We start from the raw sequence: 20491 nt of genomic DNA, 5'->3' as shown, positions 1-20491 counted from the left end.
CAGCTATCACAATGGTAGCGTTTACACAGCATCAGATGCGTACCATTGCTGTTTAACACCACTTCTGCAATAAGTAATAATAATGACACTTATTTTTTTCCAACATGTACATACAGCATATCCTGCCTCACCTGACACTGAGTGTGATGCAGATTGTAGTGTGCTTATTTCTAGCATAGGCAAGAAATTTCACCTGATTGTGGTGTGCTTATTTCTGGCCTAGGCAAGAACATACTAGCCAGTATAGCTAGCCAGTGTCAATATTATGTTTTGTTTTGTTTTTTTTTGTAAAGGAAAGAAAAAGAAAATGGCAGTCTTAAAATACTGGCTGTAAAGATCTACACCTAGTGCTGTAAAAGGTAGGCCTGTATTTAATTAGCCAATACCCATGGGCAGTTAAATGTGACTTAAGCAATTATGCGTTACATTTAAATGTTTTTGTAGAACAGAGGAGTATTTTTCTTACTGCGAAGGCTTGTTAGTGATTATTATTGCCACTACAACCAAAGACATTAACTTCCGGCTGTGATGAAGTCCTGGGTCTTAAAGTACACTCAATGCAGTAAAGAAAAATATAAAATGAACATGCACAAGGTGACACCATGATATAAGCATTTTCAAAAAGAGTGTTTTACACATCCAAATAACAAAAATACTTAAAATTTCAAAAAATACCTGTATATCTGTGGATGGGGTCTGAGAGGGTGAAAGAAAGAAAACATGCAAACCTTAAAGAGTTTGAGGGCCTCTGTTTGAAGTGCCTCCGAGGGCAGAGTGGTCAGAGGTGATTGCAGGCCATCCTTACTGAAGCACAGCACCTCATGTTTCCACAGTAAAGAGTCTATACACAACACACACACACACACACACACACACACACACACACACACACACACACACACACACACCATGTGAAGATTCAGTTACAAATTAAAACGGCATGACAACTGACTTCAAACCATAGAGAATGGCCATAAACACTGTCTGAGGTCTGCATGGAGTCATTGAAACTGTCAGCTTTCATTTAAAATGACATTATACAATAAATCCCTCCTGCTTGTTACATGGCATGACACCAAACATTTGTGCCAACTTTAATAAAGATGCTTTTATAGAAGCTCACTCCAAAATGCTCTTTTACCTGGGTCTCCATCCAAATCCAGCAGTTTGCCAATCTCCTGCTCATATTCTGTGCCCACTTTAAGACTAGCACAGCTGCCTGCTGCCACTGTCAGGTGGTACAGCCAGGTGTCCTGAGAGAAAGACACAAAGAAGGAGGAGTTTGAGCACAATTACATATGAAAAGCAACTTAGGCATTTATTTTTCTTAGAACATCTTCCTAGACCAATGTTAACAAAACTTGGGGACTTTGTTGTTTCAAATGTATTTAAATTGGATGATGTCCCACAGATTTATCAACACAGGTAAAACATCTAACAATGAAAGAACACCATCATGATTGAAGAAAAACAAATAAATCCAAAACTAACCTGTAGCATGAGTTAACATAGCATAAATTCTATTACATTTCTAGAAATAAAAATAAAAAACAACAATAAACTCATAATTAATACAATTTATCAGAGAATATGATCAGTTATTAGAATTTTTAGCTCCTTATATGGGAACCTATTTTTCAAAATTTATAATTGAATGTTTACGATGTAAACAAAGGCATTCAAAGTGTTTTGACATAAAATGATCTGCTCTAGAACAGCTTATTGAGTCAGAATTGTTCATAGTGGTGATGGTAGGAACCAGACAGAGTTTAAAACCTCTAAAAGCTTCCTCACACTTATTACCTGAGTTATTACATGGAATAGTTATGAACACGCTGCCTTATGCCTGAAGCTTGTGACAAGCTTAAAGGCCAAAACATATTTTTTAAACCCATTCATGAGAGGTACAAGGGAAAAAATATATATTTTTTTCTTTTTTTCAGATTTTACCATCATCAACATATAACATATTACATATAAAAACATGTAGGTTCACTGTTTTGGATAGTAAATGAAATGGCTATGTTGTGCTGTTGACATGGTGACCCCTGGTTCCTATTACCACCACTGTAAGAAAATCCAAGTCTGTAAGTCTCTTTACAATAAACCATTCCACATTAAACCTCTCTAAATGATTTGTTTACATCTCAACCACTGACAGCAGAAATTTGGAAAAATCTGTGGAATTCCATTTTCAATTTGCCATCAGTACCGGTCACAAAATTGATCAGGCTCTGTTTAAGGTCCTTACACTGCTTTCAGTTATATGTATTTTAAAAGTCAGCATTATGTTCATGAGTAGGTATAACATAAAATATGCAATGTAAAAGTTCTCTGTAGCCGATTATCTATGTATGTTTAACCATGTTTAACAAGTGGTGTAATATGAATATTACTTTTTCTTGCTTGGTGCCAATGAGCAGGTAGGTGGGGCTTTGCTCTTTGGGATGGACCACCAGTGTACAGTGAGAAGAAAGAAAGCCCCGCCCTCCTGCTTCATAATCTTCATCAGAGTCACATGACCTGTCCACCTCCTCTACTCGTGCCTCTCGCACACGAAGCTGGCCCAATGGGAACTGATGTCACACACACACACACACACACACACACACACACACACACACACACACACACACACACACACACACGACTCAAACTTCAGACAACAGGACAAAACAGTAAAATAAAAACACAAAATATTGGATAATTAAGATTATGATTAGCTCACCTTGTCGTCCTGGTTGCGGTAATAGTAGAACACTTTCCCTATTAAGGTGCACCACACTAGCTTTGAATGGCCATGTTTAACCTACAGATTAAATAAGGTGCAGAAAGAAGAACAGAGATGGTAAGAGAGGCAGATGGAGGTGAAAGCCGAGGAGGAAAAAAAAAAAAGACACATAGAAGGGCACTGATTACTTCACAAATATGTCAACACCACCAGCTGTACACAGATGTACACACAAATTACAGCCAGAGAAGGAACAACAGTGGATTCTCACAGAGCACATCAAAGCACTCACACAGGAAAAGGCCATACATTACAGCCTCAGCTGTCACTCAGCTGGTGGAGATGCACAGCCACGCTCCTTTGATGTGGTGAGGTCATGCAGGCATACACACAAAAGTCTGTTTTTATACAATGTGAGTACATGAAACAATATATATGTCCCTGGTGTATTGTATTTTTAAAGTACCTAGAGCACTGTGCAGAATTCAGAGACCCTTTACGTGATTTCCTCTCAAAACAGCCACTAAGCATAAGTTATCATTTTTTCAGTGCCAGGAAAGAAAATCAGAACACAGTGTCACTGTCCAAAAAAAACATATACTCCCATTTGTTTCAATTTTCATTTTCTGATTATTCCATCACTGCAGATGCCCTTTACATTGTGTAAAAATTCACGATGAATAGACTAGCAGAAATGATCCAAAATTAAATAAACCTAAATTAAGTTAAGCACGTTTAAGCCTGTACCTTTACTATTTTGGACATGTTTTTCTTTGGACAGCAACAATATATCAGTGCCTATATAAGATAAAAGTATAGCCTAATCCTAAACCTAACTTAACCTAACTTAAACCCCAATAACAAAGAAAGAATATTTTTCCCCATCAATAAAACACTTTTTGTGTCACCATCCTATCAAAACCTTAATTTTTTTCTACCTCATTTGAAAATGCCAGCTGCCCTTGACATTTGACAGTTCATGAAGAATAGACCAATAGAATGGTCCCAAATTATCTGAAATATGTAACCGTACATTAAAAGTGAAGAAGCTCTTTTCTTTCCTCTGTAAATATAAATTTCAGCAATACAAAGTTTTATTACAACAGTGGCAAATGCTTTACAAAGTCAAAATCATTCCCTTGGTTTTCACATTGTAAGTTACCCCTATTGTCCTATGAATTCACCACATTTATGCCCCAAAAATCTAGAAAAACAAACAAATGTTAGAGTGCACACACAGCTTGAGAAAAGGCTCTGTGCTTCAGCAAAATTCCAGGCATGCTGACCTCAGTTCTGTCTGAACGTGTGCTAGTCACCCAGGAATCTACCTCAGAGCCTATTCAGCCTTACCTCATCACCACACCCCCCTTTACACACACACACCCACTCACAAACAGCCTAGCCTAATCAGACCACCTCCTACTCCGGAGACAAGCAACTACCGGAAACCTGACAAATCCTGTTTAATAACAGCCATGTGCATTACAGTCTAATCGTACCAGATCAGATGCTTTCAAACAGCTGTTCTCGGGTGAATGAAAGTAAACCTTTCAAGTGTTTGATAGTGGGTGTCCTGAGAGTGCTGTGGCGGAAACTCTAGCCCTCACCTAAGCAATCAGAGGGCTTAGTGTGCACAGTGTGTGAACTCTGACCTTAGTCAGCCAGCCCCGCACTGTGGGCTTAGTTTGCATCTCTACTGTGATGGGTCCGCTAGCCTGGACTTTAAGAATGCTCTGAAGAACTCTGATCCACTCCTCCAGGATGTTGGGGGAGTCTGCAGTCAGGTAGAATGTCTTCTTTTCTGTGATTAACTAACACACACACACACACACACACACACACACACACACACACACACACACACACACACACACACACACACACACACACACACACCATTTTTGTTACATTTTGACCCAGAAATTAAACACAGTAATATTGTCAGAAGTTTAGCGCCGAAAGGGGATTTCCAAACAGCGGAAAGATTAGATAACTAGTGTATAATGCCTGAAGAGTATTAAACATAATTGCTACCACGGCAACTCTGGTAATCCAATAATATAAACGCTCCAAGGATAAACATTAATTTATATGACAAAAACACTGCTCAAACGAAACTTAAAACATCAAGCAGATAGACGACCTACAGCATCTTTTGATGGTTAACTCATGGTTGACAGATTTTGTTAAAGGGTTTTATAAGCAAAATGAAATGTGCATGTTTCTCACCTGGAATGTCTGTGCCCCCTCTCCGCGGGCTATACGACAGGAAGAGTTTAGCTCAATCTGACCCTGAGGCTTTCGGATCACGTCACTCTGAGAGCACAAAGGAACCAAACAACACATCATTAGTCCTGTATACCCACTATGTGCTCACAGAGAATAATTCTGCCTTGCTACACTGCTTGTTGCATGTGCTTAGTGTAAAGGCTTTGTCAACTAGCACAAGGGATGCATGTATCACTTTTAGAGATGCACTGTATGTTGTGAGAAAAGACCTCTTAAATGGGTAGATCATTGGTGATCTGCTGCAAATGAGGCTCTCCTGTTGATTGCCTTCTGAATACGTGGCTCCTTCGAAAAGACCTACACAGATTTCTCACCCCTCTGTTCTATGCAGTGGAACTCACAACTGTGGTACACGCAATTGATGTTCTGTACTTTATTGTAATAAAAGGATAAAAACGCAGCCACTCTGCAACTTTTTGTTTATAATATTGAAGTGATAACAGTGAAGAAGAGTGAAACCGCAGTAAACCCAAATGAAAAAATACCTACAGTGCACTGAACTTGAATTTCCACAATGCAGTAACTAAACTCACCACAGTGGCACCCCAGCTAAACAATGTCCTCTGCCCATATACAGAGCAGCTGGGGGAAGTGCCATCACAATACCACTGCAACAGAAATTTGACAGAAAGATGGGAGACTTTGTGAAAAAATCATTGATGAATTTTGATGAAAAGTTATTGAGAACCACTGTTACAATGTATTGTATCAGTCATGCCCTCTTCTGCTGCTCCTGCAACTACGCTGCCTCACTCCATTTTCCCAGAATATCAGGTCCATCTGTTCACTATTTTCCTGCCAAACACCATAGACTAGAAATAGACCAGAGGGCTTGAAACAAAGTCTACCACTATCTCAAAAGCTGGCACAGTGCTGTTGGGCATCAGTGATTACTCACTGGAGATTTATAATATAGGATTTCTCCATTCCTCAGGATAAACCAGCGCCTCTTCCATGCCTTCACCTGGCTGCCCATCTTCAGCAGATAGCCTGACTTCTCTAGAGTCTCCTATAGAAACACAAAGACCAATCAGCACCCTATACAACCTTTGACTGCACATCAGCACGTTCCAGTGATACACAAATCAATGTAATCGAAAGCATGACAAGAAACAGACAGCGTGAGTGATTATATTAGCAGGAGACGTACAGGTCCAACACTTTCGCAAGAGTATGATGAAGTGCGCTGTACTTTCTGCTCAGGCTCAGAGTAGTCACTGTCCAGGGAATAGGCATCTGGAGGGATCGCATAATCACTTTCTGAACTGACAGAAGACATAGACACCCCTAGAAAACAAGACAAAAGAGGTAAGGAAAATTTGCTCACATATATATTTACACAACAGAAATAAAAAGATATTGTTCTACCTAGACGTGGGTGGTATGTGTACCAGTTCACCAGGTATATTCATTTAAATTCTTAAATCAGATACAAGCTGTCATAACTGTTAAACAGTAGTTCCACAAATAAGCATAGATAACATGATATACAACCACGCTCATGTTAGCCCATCAAAATTTCAGTCACATTTCAAATGAAAATGAAAACATGCTATATTCTCCATCACATGTGAGACAAGTGACTTGAAAAAATAAACAAAGCTGAAGTCTTGAACTTCCTGTTCCACTTTACATGGTACATTTAAGGTGCAACAAACTTCAGCACTGGAGAAATTCAGACATGAAGCAGTATTTAGCACTGTTTTTGCCAGACTTATTTTAGAATGCAATTTTTAATAGATTTATCTATATATTGCTCAGTTCTGTTTTTACTGTTTAACACACTAAAATATTTCAGATTTACTTTTGTTGTTTAAAATGTTTCTCATTAAAAAGTAAAATATATCCCTGAACAATAAGTCACTGTTAACCTATTAAAAGTAGATTTTAGCATGTGAAATGCTTTTATTTCAAAATATATGTACAGAAAACAACAGACATTTGAATTATATGATTATATGAATTTTTGGCTATATTTACCACCCACTACTAGTCCAATCTTTACTTTCCATGGATAGCACCTTACAACTCCATTTCCAAAAAAGTTGGTACGCTGTGTAAAATGTTAATAAAACTAGAATGCAATGATTTGCAAATCACATAACCATATTTTTTAAAGGAAATACTACGAAGACAACATATTAAATGTTGAAACTGAGAAATTTATTGTTTTTTTGAAAAATGTCCATTTTGAATTTGATGCCAAAAACAAAAAAGTTGAGACAGGGCATGTTTACCACTGTGTTTCATCACCTCTTCTTTTAACAACACTAAGTGTTTAGGAACTAAAGAGACACTGCTGTAGTTTTGAAACTGAAATGCGTTTTCGTTCTCGTTTGTTAAAGGATTTCAGCTGATCATCAGTTCAGGGTTTCCTTTGTCATATTGTTCATTTCATAATGTGGCAAATGTTTTCAGTGGGTGGCAGGTCTGGACTGCAGGCAGGTCAGTTTAGCACCCGGATTTGGAGCCATGCTGCTGTAATACAAGCAGAATGTGGTTTGGCATTGTCTTGCTGAAAAAAGCAAGGCTTTCCCTAAAAAAGACGTTGTTTGGATGGCAGTATATGTTGCCAAAACATGTATACATCATCCAGCATTAATGGTACCTTCACAGATGTGCCAGTCACCCATGCAATGTGCACTAACGCACCCCTATACCATCATGAATACTGGCCCAGAGAAGGCGGCAGCATTTCTGGATCCTGTTTATATATGGTTTCTTCTTTGCTTTTTAAAGTTTTAACTTGCATTTGTGGATGCAGCAATGAACTGTATTCCTGTTCCTGAGCCCATGCAGTGATTTCCATTACAGTAATGTGTCTGTTTTTGGCCTTGTCCCTTGCATACAGAGATTTCTCCAGATTCTCTGAATCTATTAAATGTTATTATGTACTACAGATAATGAAAAGCAAAAGTTCTTTGCTGTTTTCCATTCAAATTTTTTTTAATTGTTGCACTATATACTCATGGAGTCTCTCACAGAGTGGTTACCCCTTCCCAGCTTTACTTCTGAAAGACTCAGCCTCTCTGAGATGCTCTTTTTATACATAATCATGTTACTGACCAGTTGCCAATCAACAACTAGGTGGTTTTTTTTTTTGTTTTTTTTTAGCATTACACAAATTTACCAGCCTTTTGTTGCAACATCCCAACTTATTTGGAATGTGTTGTTGGCATCAAATTAAAAAAATTTTAAATAAACAACAAAATTTCTCCATTTCAACATTTGATATGTTGTCTTTGTAGTATTATCAATTAAATATAGGGTTTAATTAATTTATACATCATTGCATTTTGTTTTTATTTACATTTTACACAGCATCCCAACTTTTTTGGAAATAGGGTTGTAAATTAATAAATGAGTCGAAAGGTATTTTAGATAGTCATAAGCCCTTTTACAGCTTATGTGGGTTATTCTTACATGGGAATGTTCTGCAATCCAAAGTGATTAGCAAAAAGATATGTCTTTTTAATCCAGTATTAATCAGCAACATCTGTAGTTTTAAAAGCTCTCTCAATAATAGTAGTACTGTACACTTCACCTTACTACAATTTAATAACAAAACTTTATTGACACAGCAGCATTGTTACTGTCTGAGTATACTGCCTGTCGCATAACACTGATATCTCAAGTGATCCAAGTTATTTTCAGAAACTTTATCCCATACAAACTGGACAGTCAAATCCTTTACAGATTATGTCACAGAACTTTTCCTGGTTAAACTCACATATCCCAGGTAGCATTAAACTCCCTTACCTCTTTTTGCGGCACGAGGGCTTCCAGGGGTGCTGCCTTTTCTCTCTGGCCCCAATGCTGAGGTGCGCAGGCTGGCCAGCGAGCTGCTGTCATCCTCTGAACCCGAGTCATCATCAGGGAGAGGAACGCTGCTGATCTGAGTGGCTTTCTGGAACACATACACACATCATACAGTGAAGCCGATTTCACCCACTACCATTGGACACCTTATTGATGCGACAACTGATGAACAGTAGGCACTAATAAAAATAAAAATATGAAGGCACTGGTCACCATCTCACCCCTTTGAGTGTAGAGTAGACTGGCACACTGATGTTCTTGTAGATGAGATGTGTGAAAGGACCAGCTGCAGGGTACTGAGGCAGGGTGGACACTGCAGAGTACAATTAATCAAAAGTGACATTTAGAAAGACACGTCTTCTACTTCTAAGCCACTTCTACTTCTGGGTCGCTGGGAGTGCTGGAGCCTATCCCAGCTGTCATTGGGCGAAAGGCAGGATACACCCTGGACAGTCCATCGCAGGGCAATTAGAAAGACAATACTAAAAAAAACATTACTGAAAAATACATTATAACAAAGTCATTTTTTTACACTTTGTATTGCCTAAGTTTTCTTGATAAAATGTAGCTAAACATGAAGCACGATTTCAAGAAATAACATGACAGGAACTTGATCCTGTCCACTTGGTCAATACAGGATGAATTGGTGGGGTCTGACTAAGGTTGCTACGGCAGCAATGCACTATGACTGATCCATGGCTTCTCAGCATATAATCATGCATGTGTAACAAGCTAGTAATAACTGGTGTGTGTTAAGGGGCACATGTACATTCAGAAATAATATACAAAAAAGCTCTGCTTTAAACTGCAAAAACACATACATTATATTGCCAAAAGTATGCAGACTGCTTTTTCAAACATTTGTGAAAGAATGGGTCACTCCTACAAGCTCAGTGAATTCCTGCATGGTACCATGATAGCATGCTCCCAACTTTGTGTGAACAGTTTGGGGATGGCCCCTTCCTGTTCCAACATGACTGCACACTAGTGCGCAAAGCAAGGTCCATAAAGACAAGGATGAGCGAGTTTGGTGTGGAAGAACTTGACTGGCCTGCACCTGACCTCAACCTGATAGAACATCTTTGGGATGAATTAGAGCAGAGACTGCGAAACAGGCCTTCTCATCCAACATCAGTGTCTGACCTCATAAATGCGCTTCTGGAAGAATAGTCAAAAATTCCCATAAACACACTCATAACCCTTGTGGAAAGCCTTCCCAGAAGAGCTGCAAAGGGTGGGCCGGCATCATATTAAACCCCATGAATTAAGAATGGGATGTCACTCAAGTTCATATGCGTGTGAAGGCAGACGAGCAAATACTTTTGGAAATATAGAGTAGATCAAATGATGATTTTCCATAGTAATGGTGCATACTTGCTGCTAATGGCGAATATTGGCCTTTTATTTAGGAAATATACATAGGATCACCCATACATTACCATATGCCACAGGATAGTGCTACACACAGTTGGCAATGCTGTCACCTTACAAGCTATCATGAAATAATCTCACTGATTCAGTGCTCATGTGTTACTTGAACAACTACATACACACCTTATTACCAAGACTTATAAGACCTTCATGAAAAGACCTTTCTGAATGGTGCTTGGTGAATGTGAGTGACAAGAAAAAACACCAGTAAAGCTGACTGTATGAAAAACAGACAATACATTCAACAAGAAGGTGTCCAACACTGCTTCCTGCCTGCTAAGATTAGGCATGACTCCAATTTTTAAGAAGCTGGTTCTAATATTCAGATGTTTCTAAAGACCTGCGGCTCCTTTCATCTCTGGTATTAACATACATCTTGATCTGATCTGATCAGAAGTAGAGCTAAATGCAGGTGTGCACAAGGCCCAATGTGCCAGTTAAATCACCTTTGGAGGTGATCAGTGATTAAGATGCCACATGTTCTCGTTCACACTACAAATATCATCCTGATGTAGCCTCAGTAACACTGAAGGAATGATTAATCAACTAGATCATCACAGCAGAAACAAAAGCAACTGCATTCTACATCTCCTCTCCTGCTTGTTTATAAATGGGCTTTAAACATTTGTAATTGCTTGTACATGTACATCAGCAAGGACTCACTGTACATTTCTGTCTGTTTACAAATGCAGAGAAACACATTCTCTACACAGAGAACATGTGCACGTCATCACCATTACTGTTTATTTGTTAAATTTAACATAAAAAACAGTGTGGCCTGTGCAAATATTATTGTATGTTTTTTTTCCCATATGTTTCAGCAAATGTGCTAAAAATGTCATTTTAAGGTGTGTTCTCTATAGAGGATGTGTAACTTATTTTCACTTCAACAAGACATGTAATTTGACCAGCAGTGTTCAAACTTTTGAATACTACTGAAAGTGTACATGGCATCCTTCCTGCAATCATAAAATCTGATCACATGTGGTCACTGAAAACATACTCAAGACATATGGAGATTTCCTTTGCAAATGACTATACATCTCACTGTCCACTTATGACCACCTAAAATGATAATACAAATAAAATGTGTGAACAGAGCTTATGACTGTCTGTAGTATGTAATGAATAACAATGGAATCTGTGAAATTAAAGTATTATGAATCTGCAATGTCAGTGTTGTTATTGTTTTTGAGTAAGGCACCTCACTGACATGTACATCCAGGCCTTGATGTTTTACGTTTTTCTGTGTTAATTTGGAGAAAAGACATAGAACCTATATCCTGTATAAATTGGACAGTGAAATCCCACAAATTACATTGCAGAAAATCCTCTGGTAAAACTAATCCAGCTTTGGATTCTTTTTGGAACTTGACTCTTAAGGCCAATGGATCAGCTTAAGAATCTGTAACACAATTCTACAGATTGCTCTTCTTTGTTGGTAGAGAGAGAAGGAGGGGAGGGAGTGATAATTACATACTGCTTTCGTCCTTTCATCAGGGTTAATTAGAAAGAAGCTTTTCCATTCTCACCCTGTACTCTGACACTCCTCTAAAAGCTTCTAAAAGGTTAAATGAATGGAGGCCTCACCTGCACAGGTGTGTGTGTGTTCCCCCAGGTGAGAGGAAGTGACATCAAACAAGTCCTGGCCTCTCACTGACAGATCAAGAGGAGCAAAATCACAGAGACATTCTAGAACAATCTTCCCCCCTAAAGCACATCTGTTTACGATGGCACCAAGTGAGTGCAGTGTGGTGCTTGAGCTAGTGATGGAGTGGTGTTGCTGGTAACTGTTTGGTGACTGAGTGATGAATGATTGTGATTGGTTAATGCTGGACTGGTATTTGTTAATTGGTTGACTGACCTCTCCCTGTACTCCTGGCTCCAGGGCTTGCTTCAGAGACTCTCATGCCAGATTTTGCCACTGCATAGATACGGCTCTCCTGCAGAACACAAGACGACAGTCAATAACAACGAAGGACTGAGCAGTTTTGTCTGATTCAGTCTGTGTTTTTATAAATACACAACACATTTTAGTCTTAAGTAATTTTTTTTATCATAATCATAAACCAAGTCATTTGATTGCCAGCTGAGCAAAGCCCTGAGCTGATATCTGTCTATACATATATAGCACAAGCTCACAATGTAAATTTATGTTAGTAAAACCAAGCCAATTAAGGTGATATACAAAGCATCTAATTAATTGAAAATGGTACTGTAAAATCACATAATGTGTAGTGTGAGGAAGATGAGATACAATTGATTTTTTTTTTTTCTTGGGGGGGGGGGTTGCTCTATTTTTTTTAATTGACAATTTTACATTGTCTTCAATACTGTCATATTGTTCTAACAAGTTGTTCTAACATGTGTGAAGTAGCCTGCAATTACTTCTCAACGTTGAATATGCTGACAAAACCCAATTGTTGGCTGTGTCCTCACATTTTACATGCTACTAGGTTAACTACATTATGACAAAAGGGGATTAACCACAGTGAAAACACTGGCACTGCAGGTATTGTAAGTGGATGCTGGGTTGTTTCTATTCCCAATTCATGCGTTTCAAAGGATTCTCATCTTCTGAAGATGTGCGTGGAGTAAATAAAGGATCCTTGACAAAAATTGTCCCAGGCTAAACACAGCAGGTACATTAAAGGAACTGTCCATTAAAGGACAGTTAAAGGATAGTTCAGTCATCATGATGCAACTCAGAGTGTGCTAATTGGTGCCTACTAACTTTAATGCATTGTTGTCACTATGCCTTCATTGTTCATATTACATCACTAGTTTTTCTTGTTCCCTATCCTACCCAGGAAGGAAAGCGGTGCAGAGGTGGTGTTGGTGGTTTCAAAGCCTCCGGATCAAGCATCTCCAGCTCCTCAGCCAACCCCACAAATGACACTCCATCATGGGGCACAGCTTCTGCAGCTGAACCTTCCACCACCCCTTCCATGGTCTCGGGCGGCCCTTCATCTATGTCAGTCTCCTCCACTCCCAGTGTCGATACAGAAGCTGGGGCCAGGCTGCGGCGCGACGAGGCTAGGCAGGATCCAATATCTATGCTGACGTTGACTTGGTGGAGGCACTCCAGCCCTGGCTGGGGCTGACTGTGGTGCTTCTTTACCAGTTGGATGCTGTCCCGAGGTGTCAGAGGGGTACGTACTTTGGGCAAAGTCATACTTGTGCCTGACTGAGGACCGCGGCCCACAGAAAAAGGGACACACATAGGAAGAGGGCTTTTGGGAGTTGGGGTAGGTGTGTCAAAGCCACTTGGGCCAGAGGTCTCATAGGCAGAGGAGGAAGAGGAAGATGAAGAAGAAGAAGAAGAGCGAAGGCACTGAGAGCGGAACTTGCTGTTGAGCTCATCAGAGGAGTGGTCTCTGTCTGAACCACCTCCCATCCCCCTCTCCCGGGGCACAGCCACAGAAGGCTCCAGCCCATCTTGCCCTTCTGCTGCTCCAGGATCACCTCTGGCCAGGCCAGGCTTCAGAGAACTGTCTCCTCTGTCATGTAGAGGCAGGAGTTTGGGTGCAGTGTGGTAAGGAGAGTCTAAACCATCCACGGCCTTCCTCTTAGCATCTGCAGCAAACACACAAACACTTACTGTGACAAGGTCACATAGTGCACATTTACACAGTATGTTTTGAAGGGCAAGTAAACAGGACGATGTACCCTAAACATAAAAGGTCTGGGGACATCTAGCTTTTAAAAACATTCTATAAATGAACATTTCAAAACTAACCAAAGTCAAAGATTAACTAGGTATATATGTAAACAAAAACAATATGTTTACAAATCTTATGTTTACAAATCACAAATATTTATGACCAGGCCAGACAATAATTAAATAAATGTGCACAGCAATAAAGTATATACCTCTCTTAGTTATAACTATAGCTAAAACTGCTTTAGCTGCAGTTTTCTTACCCAGACATTTTTCACTGTTTGTAAAAGGAAAGGTTTTTCCAGCAGTTATAGTTGTAAAGAGAAATTTTACCAGCTATTGTCCCAATTGCAGATGTCATTAGAAAATGTTGAAAATCTGAAACAATAGCTCAAGAAGAAATTAATGTGACTTGTAATGTTTGCTTTTTTTAATTGGTCCATTCATCATGACATATTTACACATTGTAAAGAGCAGCTGGTTTCCAACTGTGTGAAAAAATGATATCAAAATGAATTTTCTTATAACAGCAATGAAATATTTACATTTATGTTTTTCTTCAAATAAACAAGGTAACTTTCTGTAAGGTATTGCAAAGAAAACATAACTGTTTATTTCAAAATATTTTTTGGAAAGCTATGTGTCCCCAAGCTGTCTATGGGCAGTGTACCTGTAGTAAAGCTGGACAAAGGCATGCGTGAGCCTGTCAGTCTCCAGCCCTCATCCTGTATTGGGGGTGTTCCAGGGCAGCTGGGGGGGTGCAGGGGGCTGGAAGGAACCAGGTGAGCATCAAGCACTGGAGACTGGGGAGAAGCAGGAGATGTGGGTCTCTCCAGCAGAGCTGTAAAAGACCATAGTTATCAGTTGAAATAGATCTTTAATAATGACACACAGTGTCATTGATGCAAATTACCACTCTACAGTTCTAAATTGCTACATTTCCTTCAGGGTCAGTCTGTCTGTCTCTTTCATAGCACCTCCAGTGCTGTTTTTTGTCATCTCAACATACAGCAGAAAGATAGTGGCTTTTGTCAATTGAACTGCAAAGGAAGCAGCAGCATTGAAGGCTGACATTCACATATGCAGAGTGTTTCAGGCCTTTAATATCATATACACCTCTCTTTCAGTCACGCATACAAAAGCTTCTGGAGTGCTAACAGCTGCCCAATTTGGACAATATTTAGCCTGCTAAACATGAGTGAGTGAGTTATTTAGGGCTATACCCACTAAACATTTTGTGGAGCTATTTTTTGCATTACCACTGAGCTGCAGGCTTTAGTTAGTCTGACTTAAGGGATATGTATTTTGGTCTATGGAACTGTTGAGGCATAAAATAGGCTATAAATAGGCTAGAAACTAATATCAACGTGGAAAATATGGACTAACACTGGAAAAGTTGCATGATTTTTCAGGGCCAAAGAAGGATGCACAATTATTTTGGAATGCCAACCTCACATAAGACTTGAGAGGAGATAAAGGTTATTAAAAGCAAGTTTTTCCTGCATCTAACATAATTCTACTCATTTTTTAGCATTTTCTTCATCTACCAAGTTTCTTTTACTTTTACTGTGTCTTTCTCTTTCACTTTAAGCTGTACATTAGCTCTTGTACCTTAACATACATAAAAGATACAATTAGCGTTCATCAAATAAACTTAAATTGTATGAAATTGACAAAAATCTTAAGAGCATGTGTGGAATATACATAAAAAGTATGTATTTTTCTCCTTTTTCCCCCCGTTCAATGGCATTTCCTCAATGATACACTTCAGTAAATGAGTATGATCATTGAAGTAAGGCATTATATGAACTTCTCATGTCATTTTTAGGCTTTACACATTGTAAATGGTAATGTTTTAAACTAATAAACAAAAAAGCTACAAAAATATACAACACCAATTCCAATGAAGTTGAGACAACATAAACATAAAAACAGAATACGATGATTTGCAAATCCTTTTCAACCTATATTCAATTGAACACACTACAAAGACAAGATATTTAATGTTCAGACGGATAAACTTTATTGTTTTTTGCAAATTTCGTTCCAAAGAAGTTGGGACAGGGGCATGTTTACCACTGCGTTACATCACCTTTCCTTTTAACAACACTCAATAAGTGTTTGGGAACTGAGGACACTAATTGCTTCATAATGCGCCACATATTTTCAATGGGAGACAGGTCTGGACTGCAGGCAGGCCAGTCTAGTACCCGCACTCTTTTACTACGAAGCCACGCTGTTGTAACACGTGCAGAATATGGCTTGGCATTGTCTTGCTGAAATAAGCAGGGACATCCCTGAAAAAGACGTTAATTTGATGGTAGCATATGTTGCTCCAAAACCTGTATGTACCTTTCAGCATTAATGGTGCCTTCACAGATGTGCAAGTTACCCATGCCACGGGCACTAAACACACCCCCATACCATCAGAGATGCTGGCTTTTGAACTTTGCGCTGATAACAATCCAGACAGTCCTTTTCTTCTTTGGCCGGAAGGACACAATTTCCACGATTTCCAAAACCAATCTGAAATGTGGATTCGTCAGACCGCAGGACACTTTTCCACTTTGCGTCAGTCCATCTCAGATGAGCTCGGGCCCAGAGAAGCCGGCGGCGTTTCTGGGTGTTGTTGATATATGGCTTTCACTTTGCATGGCAGAGTTTTAACTTGCACTTGTAGATGGAGCGACGAACTGTGTTCACTGACAATGTTTTTCTGAAGTGTTCCTGAGCCCATGTGGTAATATTAAGTGATTAAGTGACCCTTATTAGTCCCACAACGGGAAAATTTCACCTCCGCATTTAACCCATCCGTGAAGTGAAACACCACATACACACTAGTGAGCACACACACACTAGGGGGCAGTGAGCACACTTGCCCGGAGCGGTGGGCAGCCCAATCCGCAGCACCCGGGGAGCAGTTGGGGGTTAGGTGTCTTGCTCAAGGATACCTCAGTCATGTGCTGTCGGCTCTGGGGATCGAACCGGCGACATTCCGGTCACGAGGCTGGATCCCTAACCTCCAGCCCACGACTGCCCCAATAATATCCGTTACAGAATGAGGTTTTTAATGCAGTGCCACCTGAGGGATTGAAGGTCACGGGCATTCAATGTTGGTTTTCTGCCTTGCTACTTACTTGCAGAGATTTCTCAAGATTCTCTGAATCTTTTGATGATATTATGGACTGTAGATGATGAAATCCCTAAATTCATTGCAACTGCATGTTGAGAAACGTTGTTCTTAAAACTGTTGGACTATTTGCTCACGCAGTTGGTCACAAAGTGGTGAACCTCGCCCCATCCTTGCTTGTGAATGACTGAGCCTTTCAGGGATGCTCCCTTTATACCCAATCATGACACTCACCTGTTTCCAATTAACCTGTTCACCTGTGGAATGTTCCAAGCAGGTGTTTTTTGAGCATTCCTCAACTTTCCCAGTCCCAACTTCGTGTTGCAGGCACCAAATTCAAAATGAGTGAATATTTGCAAAAAAACAATAAAGTTTATCCGTTTGAACATTAAATATCTTGTCTTTATAGTGTATTCAATTAAATATAGATTGAAAAGGATTTGCAAATCATCATATTCTGTTTTTATTTATGTTTTACACAACGTCCGAACTTCATTGGAATTGGGGTTGTAAACAATAAAATATTTGTAGTTTCTCCATATTTGAAATGTAGGAAATTGTTTTGTTTGTTTTGTTTCTTGCAAATTGCCAGACAGATGGTCAATCTGGTTTTTTATTGTGTATCCACAGACTAGTTATTCTAATTGCATTTATTTTCTTCACAGTTATTTTCCAAACTGCTCATCTATTAGCAGCTGGGACTCATTTCCTCTTTCAAAACTTCCAGCGCTTCTAGACAGAACTGATCCATTCTCAGTTTCTCCTGTTTACAGTTGTTTTAGATGTGTTGTGAGCAGATGTGTATATTAGCACCTCTGATGTTCAAAGTAGCCAGTTAGCAGTTGATGTAATTTAGACAGCAGGTCACAACAGATCAGCTACAAAAGTAGAGCCAGTTTCACTAAATATTTAGATTTTGTGGACTGTTTGGTAAATACAGCAGTTAGTCAGTTCCCTGCCCGATCTATGAGGGAAGACCTTATTTTAAAAAAGAGAAGAGTAGAATGGAGCATTAAAAGATAAAAGTCTGTGTATTTACTTTGGAGCTTGTCCTGGAGTAGGACAATCTGCTCCGCCTGCTTCAGGTTGGCTATCTTTAACTGCTGGTTCTCCATCTCCATCTAGAAGAGAAAGTAAGAGGAATAAAATATTGAATTAAAAATGTTTTATAGAAAAGCTAGTATAGTAACTGCACGACCCAACACATAACTCACTTCTCTTAACTTGAACGTGACCCAGTCTTTGATTTTGGCTGCCTTCTCCTCTATAATCTTGGCTTCTTGGGCCCGAACCAGACTCTGAGGAGGAGGAGAAAACAATTTTGTGCATCTGAAAAGGTCAGGGTCATCCCTGCCAGTGAGTTTTATGGACATACATGGCCATCCGTCTCCCTCTAATCTTCACATACCTGTTTTTCCAGCTGTGTTTCAAGTCTCTTTATCATCACATCTTTTTCCTGCATCTGACTGGTCAGCTCTTGATATCGTCTGTATAAGGAGCTTTCTGATTCGCTGGGTTGCACATTTGCTGATTTAAGCTTCTCTTCCATTATTTGTACCTTGAGTGAAGAAGATTAGCCATATCTTTGAGTGAGCACTCCCTTGCTGATAAAAGCCTCAAGTTTAAAATGATGAGGGAGTTTATTAGTGTTAGAGAAATGATCCAAATGAGAAGCCTTTTTTTTAGCAGTGACAGGCACTAACCAGCACTAGCTGAAGAGAACAGTCTGCTGTAATGATCGTACCTGTTTCTCAGCATTCTCAGCCCGCTGGTCAGCCTCGGTCACTCTCTGCTCCAGCTCTTGCATCTGCACAATTAAAAGCCATGGTGATTTAAACCTGCTTGTAAAGGACCTTAAACTTGACAATCTTGTATTATTGATTTTAAAGGACTATTTTGGCAAAAACATAAAATTGTCTCAGTTTTCCATTTACCCCAAATATAAGTGATCAACAGGAGTTGCCACCTCAGGCGTGTGAAAAACATGGACACTTTAACAGTGGCTTGATTTTTTTTACTAAATCCATTGTAAAGGTAGCTATGCTCACCTACATACTAGCGCTGCCTTGTGCCTAAACATAGCAGTGCACCTTCTCAAAACATTTGGTTCAGCAGTCTGAACCAAACCTATTTTTCATATAGTTTGATTGAATGTAAAAAAGCTGTTTAAACTTCATAATAAATGATAACATATGACCCTACCAAATGTGTACCATTTCTTCCTCTTCCCCTACTCTTACTGGGTTATACAGAACATTCTCATTCATATTAGAGCAGTGTCTTAATTAATAATGGATTCATATATATTCATTATTGTACCTCGTAATTCCAGGACATTTTGTGTCCAGTAATGGAATTAATTTTTTACCTGGACAGACAGTCAAAATCCAGGAAAATCCTAGACAGGTGACACTCCTATCGATCAGCCAAGACATGTTTGTTGTTTTTAATTTTTTACTATAAGCTGTAAGGCTAATGCAGCTAGCAAGTTATGGAAACCTATAACTGACCAATTAGCATCATTCAAACTGCACAACTAAATCATCACACTTCTCTCAAACCATAACAAGGTGTCAAGTAGTCTCAAACAGACTTTGTGGTTTCTGACACCATAGGAAATACTGTCCATTTTTATATTTAAACAAAACTGGATTTTCTCAGGACACCTTGAACCCACCAGGAATCCCTACTGTACTCCTTTTTGCAAATGTTCATATGTATAAGTTTTGAGGTATTTCTCATTTAATTTTAGACCTAAAGGACATAAAAAGTGAATAGCTCCTAAAAAATTAAACTTCCTGTTCTGATGGATGATGGATAAGGCAGAAATTTGAGAGAGTAGTACAGTTTTTTGACCAGGTACTTTTGTATTTTTACTTGAGTCTTAATTTCACCAAAGTAATAATCATTCAGTTATGTATATGTAACATGTTGCAGGCAAAAGTTTGGGCGCCCCTCGTCAAATGACGTTTCGTTGATTTTGTAAGTGAAAATAAGTATGCATCCTTTACAGAGAACACACTTCTTGATATTTTCATACAGAATTACTATAAAGTTGCTGAGTTTAGCACATTTAAAAAAAAAAAATAAGTAAACAAAATATGGCCTGTGCCAAAGTTATAGCACAATTTGTATCTTATGTTTCATTTTTTACATGTTAGCAAATAAATAGAAATCATGCACTAAAATCTGCAGAAATCTGCATCTTTTGGTTTGTGCTATGTGGAGCTTCTTTTCACTAAGACAATCAACAAAGCAAGTAATTTGACAGTGGTGTTCAAATCATTGCATAGGGCTGTATGAGAGTGAGGACTGAAATAAAATCAAACCGAATCAAAATAAAAGGTGAGAAGTTTACTTGTCGTGGACGCTGAGCAGGGGTCCTTGCTTTGCGTTAAACTGATTTTCAGTCAATGGATGGCACTAAATT

General features: G+C 39.1%; 1 protein-coding gene across 6 annotated transcripts in view; it reads right to left on the bottom strand.

Annotated features, from left to right (window-relative positions):
- The window catches only part of plekhh1 (pleckstrin homology domain containing, family H (with MyTH4 domain) member 1), a 54349-nt gene that overhangs the window by 13575 nt on the left and 20283 nt on the right, over nucleotides 1–20491 (bottom strand). For 3 of the 6 annotated variants that reach the window (XM_037541785.1, XM_037541784.1, XM_017694503.2), the window contains 19 exons: nucleotides 18806–18868; nucleotides 18470–18619; nucleotides 18276–18359; nucleotides 18101–18182; nucleotides 14602–14772; nucleotides 13077–13846; nucleotides 12135–12213; nucleotides 11861–11926; nucleotides 9061–9152; nucleotides 8780–8927; nucleotides 6171–6307; nucleotides 5919–6029; nucleotides 5554–5628; nucleotides 4961–5047; nucleotides 4384–4542; nucleotides 2729–2809; nucleotides 2397–2576; nucleotides 1142–1253; nucleotides 729–841 (listed from right to left, as the gene is read on the bottom strand). In XM_037541785.1, the coding sequence (XP_037397682.1) occupies nucleotides 729–841; nucleotides 1142–1253; nucleotides 2397–2576; nucleotides 2729–2809; nucleotides 4384–4542; nucleotides 4961–5047; nucleotides 5554–5628; nucleotides 5919–6029; nucleotides 6171–6307; nucleotides 8780–8927; nucleotides 9061–9152; nucleotides 11861–11926; nucleotides 12135–12213; nucleotides 13077–13846; nucleotides 14602–14772; nucleotides 18101–18182; nucleotides 18276–18359; nucleotides 18470–18619; nucleotides 18806–18868 (2760 nt within the window). The remainder of the gene's footprint in view (nucleotides 1–728; nucleotides 842–1141; nucleotides 1254–2396; nucleotides 2577–2728; nucleotides 2810–4383; nucleotides 4543–4960; nucleotides 5048–5553; nucleotides 5629–5918; nucleotides 6030–6170; nucleotides 6308–8779; nucleotides 8928–9060; nucleotides 9153–11860; nucleotides 11927–12134; nucleotides 12214–13076; nucleotides 13847–14601; nucleotides 14773–18100; nucleotides 18183–18275; nucleotides 18360–18469; nucleotides 18620–18805; nucleotides 18869–20491) is intronic. The other 3 variants (XM_017694506.2, XM_017694504.2, XM_037541786.1) reach the window with 3 other exon arrangements.

Source organism: Pygocentrus nattereri, chromosome 10 (assembly GCF_015220715.1).
Source record: "Pygocentrus nattereri isolate fPygNat1 chromosome 10, fPygNat1.pri, whole genome shotgun sequence".
NCBI lineage: Eukaryota > Metazoa > Chordata > Actinopteri > Characiformes > Serrasalmidae > Pygocentrus > Pygocentrus nattereri.
The sequence above is the reverse complement of the archived record's forward strand: the minus strand, read 5'-3'. Positions and strand labels throughout refer to the sequence as shown.